This window comes from Candoia aspera, chromosome 7, assembly GCF_035149785.1.
Source record: "Candoia aspera isolate rCanAsp1 chromosome 7, rCanAsp1.hap2, whole genome shotgun sequence".
In the NCBI taxonomy this organism is placed as follows: Eukaryota; Metazoa; Chordata; class Lepidosauria; order Squamata; family Boidae; genus Candoia; species Candoia aspera.
This window is the reverse complement of record NC_086159.1, coordinates 24,133,267-24,145,690: the sequence shown is the minus strand read 5'-3', so window position 1 is coordinate 24,145,690 and position 12,424 is coordinate 24,133,267. Positions and strand designations below refer to the sequence as shown.

The following is a 12,424-nucleotide window of genomic DNA, read 5'->3' as shown; positions in this document are numbered from 1 at the left end:
GAGATATGGATGGCTCCCACACTTCAAATGTTCCAAAGCCTCTTATGACCAGTCTTTGTTCCCAGCCCTGGGGTTAGTGTGTTTATGGAGCACCTGGTGATTTTTTTCTTATTCATATGCTTTTGTCTGGGTGATCATGTTCCTTTTTTAAAGAATTATGTATTCTTTTAAAAATTGTAAATCACCCAGAGTCTTTTTGGAGTTAGACAGCCTCAACATCCAGTAAATAAATAAATATAAAAAGTAAGAAGTTGGAAAAGATAGAGTAATCTCCCAACAGAATGACGAAGGTAGATGAAAGAAAAGAGGAAATGGAAACTGCTTAGAACAAAGCGAAAAGAATTATGTTACAGAATGTCACAGAAGTGTGTGGAATTATGAATGCATGAAAAATGTGAAAAAGGAATGATGAAGTGATAGACGTTGTAGATGTGAAAAATGCATCTCTTTTTAACAATCCTTTTTCAGCAGCTGCATGAAACCACTGGGGAAATCACTCACCGGCATGGCCCTTGGTATCTCAATATGTGGATGATATCCAATTATACATCTTTTCCCCAGGCCAAACAGGCACTGTGGTGGAAGTGCTCACCCAGTGTCAGAATCTGGATGGGGAGGAACAGATTCTAACTGAATCCCTCCAGTACTGATTAGCTTGGGTTTATGAACCTAACAATTCCAGAGAAATTCATCTCTGTCTTTGAACAGGGCTATACTTCCCTGGCATCTGTGGCAAGAGGGCTTTTATGTAACTACATCTTATGTACTAGCTGTGACCATTCCTGGGCCAGGAGACACTGCTTAGGGTCAAGAGAAACCTAAAAGTAAGTTAGATGCTTTGGGGCTGGGAAAAAACAAGATATAGGGTCAAGAGTGAATGGGTGAATGACTATTATGAAAGAAGTACATTGAGGTGATTTGATTACTTAGAGAGAATGAATGAGGATTGAACTGCAAAGCAAATATATGAAGGAGTGAATGGGTTGAGAAGAAAAGGAAGACTGAGAAATTCAGAAAGCTGAATTTTTATGAAAATAATGAGATCCTCAAAAAGGGAAATCAGAGAATTTTAAAGAGCAAAAGGTAATGTATGACTTGTTACATGGACATAATGAAAGCAAATGCAGGGCTAAAAGATATGGAGATATATAGTTTATAGTGTTGGTATAAACTAGATTTAGCTATCTTTCATTTCCTTTTTTTTTAATATCATAGCTTACTACTTATGACTAATTTTCTGTGCTCTTTATGATGTTGCTTAATCCAAAATAGATGGGTATGTATGTATGTAATGTATGTACATATGAATATACAATGTATAGTATTTATATTTTTTCATATTTTCATGAAATAAGTTATGCCATGACTGCTTTGTGACAGGTATTCCACCAGAAGACTATGTGTATTTACATGTATATTTACACTATGGAAGGGAAAACTTCCAGGCTTAACCTGCCATGTAAGCCAAGAATCAAAGCCAAGGAACAAAACTCAGTTACATGCTTACAGAAGTAAACAACAGTGGGTATTAATGCTCCATATATATTCACACAATTTGCTACAGGTTACACTAATAATATCTGAAATTCAAAACTTGAGAATCAGCCATTAATGAACATTAAAACATGTAGTTTCTCTATTTTATGGAATTATTATTTATTAGAATATAAAGATGAGGGACGTAATCTCTTCTGTACAGTCCCTGCCAGCTTCCTCATTTATCACTGAATAAGCTGCATTCTAGCAGAAGACTCTGAAACTAACTTGAAACTACAACCCTGAATAATTTATTCAAGGAAACATTTGAATGGAGCCAGTTTGACAACCATCGTCAGGTTGACAGCAGCACAACCGCAACCTGTTTCTGAAACCCCCAGCTGTGCAAGGATCCCCCAGCATGTTGTGTTTGTCGCATTTTAAAACTTAAAAAACACACACACAACTTAAAAACACACACACACAAACACACACACACACACAGAGAAAATTACTGTAGCTATGCTAAAATTGAAAACAAAAGTAAAACCACAAAAGCTCAGTGAAAGCAGCAAGGGTAAAGTACTGTGGCCTACATGGGATTTTAATATGTGGGACTGAACAGCCTTAAGGAAATAAGGAGCTATCTCATGCTGACACTGAGGCAGCAAGTTCTGATGACATTGATCTCTGATTGGTAGGAAAGACTGATTCCTACCAAACAAAGCCTTTGGATATAAAATCTCATTCAGCCTTCCTCAGTCTGGATCCTCTTCAGATGTGTGGAGTTCAGTTCCCTAATTCCTCAGACAGAACTGCTGAAAATTCCGATACTCACACATCTGGAGTGCCCTCAGGTTGGGGAAGTCTGATTTACTCAATCTGATATTATTCTGCCTCTTTCTTTTCCTTCCTACAATGGGACCAAAGACAGTAATTCGTGGAACAGCAGAAGAATGCTACCTTCATTAATTTAATCACAAAAACACTTGTTATTAAATTATCCCATTGCTTTAATATCCATCAACACATTCTTCTACCCAGAAGTAAGCCCTCTTTGGATAAATTGGGCAAAGTAAGATATATAGGATTTTGATCTCAGATACAAAGTATTTCCAGAAATTTCAGTACCAGGGTCCAAAAACCCTCAACTAGCATCCTCAGGAAGTGGATACTTCTCATTTAGTATTATTTATAACCTCACAAATGCAATGAAAAGAATCAAACTAACTTTTTTATTATCATATTTCAAGTTTATTCATTTATTAAATTAATCACCTGGGGTTGTCTCCTAATTTTTCCTTTTGTTTTCTCTTTTGGGACTCCCCTGATACACTTGTACAGTGAAAGCAGTACTCCAGCAACCTCAAGATGGTGTCAGATAATCCAGACAAAACACCATGAATACAGATAAACTCCAGGTAAACAAACGTATCTAGCCAAGATAGGCCAGGTTGGAGCTTCCAAATCATGCAGAGCAATTGATAGCTCAATACCCTCTTTCCCTGACCCCATTATATTCTCAAACAATCCATCATTTACAAGTTAAATCTGTGCTACAAAAAGTTTACTCAAATTACTGTGACCTACAGCAAGCAGATCAGGTAGAGCAAGTCCTGAAGACAGAAACACCAAGCCCTGAAAGCAAACAAAAAGCTTGCTTATAAAAATACAAGAAAAAAATGAAATGGTATGAAAAAATGTAGTGGTTATATTGCACAGTGTTTTGATTTGCTAAGAAGTTGCTTAAATTGGTTGAAGTGTTGAATAGGTGTGTCATTGTCTTCAATCCATAACATTTTTTAAAAATATTATTCTCTGATAAGGTTCTTGTTGTCAAGAAAATTAATATGTTAGCAGCAGGAGCAAAGGAAATATGACTAATGATAAACTTGTTTCATTGTTACAGAACAGTTACAGCTCTCACATCAAAGGAATATGGATGTGAAAACAGTCCAAGTCATGTAGGACTTCAGGAAGAAACATAACACATGCCAGTATTGGTATTCCAAATAAAAAAGAGTTTACCACAAACTCTTCACCCCTGTTCCAGCTACCAGCTGGCTCTGAGCTGCTGCTCCTTTCCAGTTCTGGCCAGAAACAGCTGTAGTTTATTGGTAGAAACCATGATTTGCATGCAAAAGGTCCCCATCATCTCCTGATTGAGCTGAGAAAGATCCCTGTTTGAAAGACTGAAGGGCTGCTGCTTGTCAAAATAGACAGTAATAAGGTAGTTGGACCAGTAATCTGACTCAATATGTTTAGCTTCCTATATACCTTCACCACCACTTTTGCCAATGGGCTCTTGACATCACCAACCCATTGTCTCCTGATCTGAAGGAAAAAGATCCTCAATATGGAACATGCTTCAAGAAGTTGCTTTCAGCTCCAGTTCTTAAATAGAAATTAACCAGTACTAGGTTTAGGGCTCCACATGTTGAGGTTTTATGAGATCATGATTAGCTTCTTTCATCCTTTGCTTTTTTTACTGACCTTCACAACACATCTATCCACCATGGAATCCAGCCATTCGATGTATGATTCAATGGGTGACTGCTCTTCCAGAAGATGATCAAATTCCTGATATACTGACAAAATAAAACCCCAGGAATCCAAATCATTAATTGCTATTGTCTCTTATAGAAGAAAAGGAAGGCAAATGAAGAGTTATACAAATTGCTTAGCTAAATTAAACAACAGAAAATTAATGCTATATTTAAGAAGAAAAAACTAAAACTATTTGCCATTTCCTCCTATTCCTTCTTAGTCATCTTCCTTGTAATCAGTAGTTCTGCATATTTTTTTGCTACATTTCCCAGTATTGTTATCTGTAAAGAAAACCCAGACTCCATTCTGAGAGTCATTCTTGCATGGCTAAAGCTAGGCTCTGACCCTTTAGAAAAAAAAGGTCATGCATGAAATCGATTTAGAAATGCATCAAGATGCTATTTAAATCCAGGACAGGAACACCTTCCCATCAGGAAACATTCTGCAGCATTGCAGCAACAGTTATTTGCAGTACCTAAAATACATTGTTCCGTCAATGTGATTGTTAACCTTTCAGACTGCTATGAGATGTTTAGATATTATTTGGGCAGATGGGTTGTCTTCCAGGGATACATCAGGAAAATAAACACTAAGTAAGTTTTATTTTATTTTTACTGTTATAAATATTTTATTTTTCCCAACTGTCCCAATTGTCTTATAATATATACAAATGGTGTCCCACGCAAAATATAGCATAAGTAAGTTGCAACCCCAAACGTTCTTTCAATGAACAAATGGAGTTATTTTGAACTATGCATGAACTGGGGTTTTTTTTGGTCATCATGAGTTCTTGTTGGTTTTTTAAAAATGTTTTTAAGGTTTTTTTAAAAAATGTTTTAAATTTTTTTTAAAGAGAAACCAAACAAGTAAAAAGAGAAAGAAAAGAAAAAGACATAATATCAGTAAGTGGACAAAAAAGTTACAAAGAAGTTGAACAGTTAGTGCTCAGTATATAGTAGATGAAAAATTAATCTTAAAAAACAAAATAAATTAAATTATTTTTAAGAATAATGAAAAGGATTTTAAAGATCTTTCTCAATCTCTGAGTTGAGGGCTAGGGTCTCCACTATTTGTTATTTAGAGATACCATAAAAAGGGGGGGAGGAGAAAAAAAGTGCTTATTGGTTTTGAATTTGCTGTTGCTTTGCTACTATATTTTATAGCATGCACACTCCAATTTATTATAATATAAACTACTCTGGATTGCATTTCTAAGAATTAGCAGGCTACATTTTAAAAAAACAGACAATATGTTAGTAAATATTCAGAACATTAAATTTATATATGTATAATCTTGTCAAATAAGCAATGTTATTAGCTATTTTATGGGCCTAACTAGGAAAGGTGAACTGCCTAAATTATTTTATTTTTTTAATCAAATAGGAAATTAAAATGTTCTGCAGTAAAGTTTGGAAAATGGAACAGGTCGTGCTGGCTGGGGCATTCTGGGAGTTTAAGCCCACTGTCTTAAAGTTGTCAAGGTTGAGAAGCACTATATCCATACTCTCTACTTCAGCCTTTCTCAACCTTTTGACTCTGAAGGAATCCATGAAATATTTTTCAGCCTCGGAGAACCCCTGCACATTCAGCCTCAGATATAGGCCAGAAATTACACAATTATTATTTGTTTCATGTGTCTGCTTGTATATATGCATTAACCGTGTTCTTAAACTGAAAATAAAGAATGAAGCCTACTTCTTTAATGTGAAGTTGCCCAAATTTGAAATAATTTTTTAAAATAAATTCTGTTCTCCCAGGGAACCCCTACTGTCCTCTGGCGGAACCCTAGGGTTCCATGGATACCTGGTTGAGAAACCCTGCTCTGCTTTAACTGATACTTTTAGTCTCCAGGCAGTCCAAGTTAAATCATTACATTATTATTTTGCATTTGGGGAATGAATGATAGTCTAACAAAGAGCTTAAGAAATCCTGACATTTCAATCTTAACCTTTACTATATATAGAAGCGATTGTGCTAGGTCAGCCTTCTCTAACCTGGTGCTCTTCAGAGGTACACATCTGATGATAACCAAGGGTGGTACTGTTAATAGAAGTTATAGTTAATAAAAGCAATTTTATTTTGCCTAAATTATTCAGAGACACTTACTTATAAATATAGGACACACTGATGGAACATAAGGATTCTATTTTATATTTTTTAAAGCAAACATGAAAAGCTGACATCTTTCTGTTACTTCATCCCAAAGAACAGCTTGTTTATTATTAGCCTAATTTATCTAATGCATACTTATTGGGATTTGGGATTTGCATTTTTTTTACTTTCTAAGCATCAGATACTTTGTTGCCAGATGTCTCACTGATCCTAATGATATATTCCTTTAATAGCTTTACCAGTCAGGATACCATCCTAGAAAATGTTCTTCCTTAATGTAAAATATTTCTGAAAATAATTCTTTACTGTATTGCATATCAGTGAAATATTCACTAGTTGCAACCACAGTCCTATAATAGCTCCTTACTGGTTAAAAATTCATTAGATGTTCCTTCACTCTGAAAATTGAGCTGAACTGGTATCCAGCAAGTGACCTCGAAACAGAAGCATCCCGAACCATCTGGCCTTGTCAGGGAATCATCTGGCCTTGTCATCGTGTGCAGGCTTCTTCACAGAAATTATTACCTGTATAAGGAACCCCCAGTGCAAATCTTGGAATACTTGGAATGTGCATCAGAGTACTGCATTTTCTGTGTCTAATCTGCATTGCTTTTAATCGGGCGTACATTCCAATGTACTGTACATTTCTGTGAAAGAATGTTTGAAGATGAAATCACTTCTTAAAGTGCATCTAAAGTTGAGTCATGAAAAACATGTTTCCTTAAAAAGAATTATAAGGTGGTATGTGGAGGGAATCAGCCTTCCATCCTTCTGAGGTTGGTAGAATGAGCACCCAGCTTGCTGGGGAAAGTGACGACTGGGGAAGGCAATGGCAAGCCACCCCGCTGTAGTCTGCCAAGAAAACGTCGCGAAAGTGGCATCCCTCCAAAGGGTCAGACATGACTCGGTGCTTGCACAGGGGACCTTTCACTGCATCACATGTGGAGGGAAACAGGTTTTTGGATGTTTTAAGTAAGATATTTTAAAGTGCACGTAAGCCACTCTCCTGTGGTATTAAGGAAATATGAATCTAGATACTGTTAAGTTTTGCAACTGCATCTGAAGAGGCAGAACTGGTACAAGCAATTTAGATGGCAACTTTATGCATGCCTATTTAGGAGTAACAATTAAATACTGAGGGATTTGCTTCTCAGTAAATATACCCAAGAATGCGTAGTTAACCTCTTGTATGGAAATGTCCTCCTCCACCATATTTCCTATTGTGGTGGACAAGTTGAGACCAAAGTGAGATTTAACACAAGGCAAAGAAAGGGTTATGCAACCAATATTTCTCCCAGGTCATCTCTGCCATCATCACATTTGGGAGAGGGGGGAATAGGAGTCTTTTGTCATCTGAGCTGATCTTGGAAGCAAGAATGCTGGCATATTCTGTTTTGCCTTAATGTTTGAAACTACCTTTCTCTTAGCTGAAAGTTTTATAGCCTTACATTGAATGATAAGTTTCCTGTGCTCCTCTTGCGAATCTTCCATGGTGTATAGTGTTTGTTTGGTGATACTGTTAAGGTCCACATTCCTCCAGTCTTCCAGCATTTGGAACGTAATGTCTGCACTGTGGATCACAGTTCTTGATGCCTATAATCCAATTCAAACAACTCATTAGCTTAGGGTTTATTACCTTAGATAATATCCCATTATCCCTTTATACGCTTCTATGGTGGGTTCCGCTAAGTTGATTTTCTCCTTGGGTTCTGGAAAAGCCACGGACTGCAACAGGCACCTTGAATATAACTTTTACCAGTCCTCACAAATTACAGATCTCATGTGGAAGGTCTAAATTTAAGGTCTCTCCCTATGATAGTTCTATAGTTCAGCTTTTTTCATTTCGGAAAAAGGCATTTTATTCATTTGAAGAATAAGGATTCTCTGCATCCTTTACCTTAAATAAAAATTATTTGTATCTAGACCTTCACTTTTGAAATGATCACATTTATTTAAATGGCAAATTCATTCACCACTTCAAGATAATTGAAAGAGGCATCTGAAATCCTTGCACACCTACAATAAGTACAGCACCTGAAGCATCTTTTCAATATTGGAACTAGGCCCTATCCCAGAGCATGTCAAATACTACTAAAATTGAATTTCTCTCAATATTTTGACCACAAACCTGTCTCATGTACCTGGAAAGGGAGATGGGACTAGAACATCAGAGACTGTTTGTAGCTTAAGACTGAGGTAAGGTCCTCATGTGAGATAATGGATTAACTACTAAATAGAACTGTTGGTATTTCCACTTAATCCATGCAGATGCCGTTTGGTACTGCAGATTTACAGACTCTTGTAAAATCAACTACAACCTTCTCCAATCTGATGGTCTTTGGATTCCTTGGATTACAATGTTCATGCTGGCTGGTAATTATGCAAATTTAACACATCTGGAGGCCACTTAATCCAGGAAAGTTGATCTAAAGGATAACTCTGACCAATTTATTTCTCTGACCATTTTATTTCAGACTTTAATAATCACATGATTCCCCCATGCCTGAACCCAGAGAGGTCTCAGTTGACAGACCAAGTCCTCCTTGATCACTGATGGAAGGGTGGGAGTGAGGCATGAGCTTTGATGTGTTCTGAAGCAGAGGTATGCAAACCATTTTGAATTAGAAATGTTTTGCACATCCACTTTGTGGCTTTTTCTCTATGCTGACAAAAAAAGAGTAGGCTTGATTTGAGTTGATCAAGGTTGCTTTCTTAAGATCCATGCAAAGAAGTGAACTAATATGGAGGTAATTCCATTTTATGTGCTTAACCTAAATGAGAGGAACAGGAAGGAGAAGAAGTTAAGAGCAAGGAGCTTTAAGCTATTGCTGTTTCTTTACTACAACCTGTAGATGACCTTTTTCTTATCTGGACTTGTAGAGACTTTGCCTGACACATCACTGCAACTCATTTTTGAAGATTCTTCCTAACAGCAGTTTCATAGAAATTATCTCCAAACCTGTATGGCTTTTCTGCTTCCAACGATTTTAACTCTGAATGCCTTTTTAAATCAGTGTACAAATCCCATGAAAGTGTTTTGGTTTCTCTGACTTTTCAGATGCATGCAAAGAATTTATCTGAGAACTAACATATGTATACTTGCTGAGCAACAAAATAAACTTATAAGAAAGAAAGATAAAATACCTGGCACAGATGGTTTAATGATGTCTGCCTCCGAAGAATTTGAGAAAATCTTCTGGATACTGACAATGAGGGAGATGATTTATGCAGTTAGCTAGAATGGCACCAAACAATATATAGCATATCTTCTTTTAATACTGCTAACAGCACCCATCTTTAACTGATTTTGTTTTGTTAGGACTTTAATATATATTTTTTTCAACAAGATAAAAATATATAGTTACACTTGTTTGTTATGTAAATATACGTATTTTAGGCATTTTATGTGTTTTAGTATATGGGAAGGATTTTTTTAACCATTATTTTTTTTAAAAGCATGTTTAGGATAGAAATCATTACACACTAAAATCACTAAGCTTGGCAAAGTAATGTTAAGTCCCACTGAAAGATATCTATTGGTGGTTAAGCTGAAGTAGAACCATCTTTAGTTCTATACTCCTGCAGAAAGTTCCATGTGTGTTGATCTGCTGGTTCTCATAGCCAGAAGGCCCCAATAGGGCTATTCCCAAGATGTGTCAAAGGTAGCTTTAGATTCATGATATCCAAAGCCCCCTCACTTCTGACTCAGTTACAGCCTAGATCTACAGACTCCATCTGGCTGAGACTGGATAGGTAATTCCTCTTTCAGCTCCAATAAAAATTGAAGAGGTAGATCATCCACCAAAGAAACTTCCCCTCTCTTTGTTAGGACTGTATTATCGCTATTAAGTGAACTAAGTTTCTCTGGCTTGTGATTAGTGACTGCAGTACACAAACAAAATGAAAATTAAGTATACATTATGTAAGCATATTGGCAAGACCATGCACAGAATAAAATCCCTTCTCTCTCTCTCTCTCTCTAATCTATCACTAGTGTGACAGTTTACATCCATATTTTCTTGGGCAAATCCTAATGCTGTAGATATATTATTAGTCTTTTCAGCAACAGGTAAATAAATAGTATGCTGAAATCTATGACAATGCTTGTATGCACAAAGCGAGTATCCAGCTTCCAGAGATGTTCAAATAGCTCCAGGACTGTATGACTTCACCAAAGTGAAGAGAATCCACATTGATCTCTCTGCTTGCAATTCTACTTTACCGATACCAAAACATACTCATTTTGAGAAAAGGAATGTGCCCTGGATTATTTGAATAAATTATTAAATTACAAAAAATGTTGAATGGGTCATTTTCTGAGTCTCCTCAACAAAGCTTTTAATCATTCATGCTGATCAATGGTTAATCCGTCTCCTAAATGAATTTTTCCCTCCCCTTTTCAACTTTCTCCACATTCTTTCTCTTCTAAAAAACTTTGTGATGTGGAAGTTAGCACTTATAAAAGGAGAAGGATTGAGAGCCATGAAATAAAGCAGGCTTTCTCAAGAGATGATGTGCAAGGCAGGCATCTACAAAGCATGCCTGAAAGAGTGTAGTACCCTTTCCTGTGGAGATAGGGTAATTTGATCACCTCCATTTTTTAAACTTTGACACCTTTTCTGAGCAAAAGCCTCAAGCTGTATTCAAACAGCCCAAAGTTTGAAGTGGTGCTTGATGGCTTGCATTTGTAGGCCATCTCATGAGAGAATGTTCAATTTGTTCCACAAAGACAGGAGACTTATCAATTAATTGTAAATAATCTGACTTCAGCACTATGACCGGTCAGAGATACACACTCACATTGCTGAAAGAATTGATAAAATTTTGGTAAATTAAAGTTGCAATACTTAATTGTTCTTTTTTATTGGAACCCTTTTAAACAGAGCCAAGTTCAAAAGACACAGAGCAAGGGTCAACCACCTTTTCAGGCACTGAGCACCAATGTATGATTTTGCAGATACCAGGACTTCTTAAAAATTATCAAAATTATCAAAATATTTGGAGATCTCCTAAAAGTCCTAAAAGTTTTTGGCAATAAAGCCTAGGTGGATGTAAGATTGGGGACATTTTCACATTTGTTGGGGGTGGGGTTGCAGATGCTTTCTTGGATTACTATAAATGCTTTTGACATCAAAAGACACTGTATTGCCTATTCCTTACATAAAATTAAAGAGTTCCTTCAAATTTATTCTGAATCTAAGTATTTGTTTTCAATATCTGACTTGCTTTTTTACATAAAAGTCTACTGGTTCTTCCAAGCTGTCTTCATTTTAGCATCCTAATTTTGGAAGAATAAAGTGATTTAATTGTTGCTATAGATTTTTTCTAAAAAAAGGAGTCAGGAATGTTTGTTGGCCACCTTCAAAGCACTGTGAAATCTCCTGGTAGATTCTGCCCTATTTTCTGCATGTGCCTGAGGTAGGTGACTGAGGACTTAGCCACACCATATAAAATATGTGTTCTATAGCTGTCCTTTCATTTTTTAAAATTACTCATAGAACATAAAGTGGACTGATCTGATTAAGAGTATTGCAATACTGCATATGTAGGGGTGGGAACTGAATCCTTTATCTGAGCTCTTTCAGGCTTTTAATCCTTTGCATTTTTAAAAAAAACTTCTAGTGGTGCCAACAGTCATACTACCTTTCCATTTATATTTTTAACTTTAATAACAACGTTGCATGATCACACACAATTTTTCTGCTCATATTAAGAGAATATGCAACACGTACATTCAAACTTGATATTTCGTAGGTTTTCAGGTAGGTCATGGAGAGCTACCTTTAGCCATTCATCCAGCTGCTTGGCAAACTTGCGGATCACCTGTGTTAAGCTGAGAAGAAAAGCACCACTTCAGAAGCTTATCTTGAGACTCTTTGCAGAAGAAAGGCAGGAAAAAATCAGCTGCACAGCTGTCCCATTCTTAGTCTTGTGGTTCAAAGTTGGCAAATTTTCCTATGCTAATGTGTCTGGCATAAGTTCCTAGAACTTAGTGAGACCTGCTTCCTGGTTACATTCATAGGATTTCCTTGCAAATATATATTACATTACAGAAGCCTAATAATAAGGAATCTGAAAAGTATACTAAAGTATACCAAAAAAGTCATCTACAGAGTTCTAAATTAAATAACTACAAGTTCTTGGATCTGATACCACCCCCACAGTTCTTAACAGATAAATTAAACAGTTATATGCCATTCTTCAAAATTATGATCCTTAATTGTAACACTAATATTCAGTGAAAACCAGATGTTTAAAACATAGAAAAACAAACATCATCACTACTACT

At 36.2% G+C, this 12,424-nt stretch overlaps 1 protein-coding gene across 1 annotated transcript in view; it reads right to left on the bottom strand.

Annotated features, from left to right (window-relative positions):
• Positions 1–12,424, bottom strand: part of RFX4 (regulatory factor X4) — a 51,946-nt gene that overhangs the window by 17,601 nt on the left and 21,921 nt on the right. The window contains exons 8-11 of the mRNA XM_063308457.1: positions 11,868–11,968; positions 9,280–9,338; positions 7,584–7,728; positions 3,970–4,064 (exon numbers count right to left, since the gene is read on the bottom strand). Of these exons, the coding sequence (XP_063164527.1) occupies positions 3,970–4,064; positions 7,584–7,728; positions 9,280–9,338; positions 11,868–11,968 (400 nt within the window). The remainder of the gene's footprint in view (positions 1–3,969; positions 4,065–7,583; positions 7,729–9,279; positions 9,339–11,867; positions 11,969–12,424) is intronic.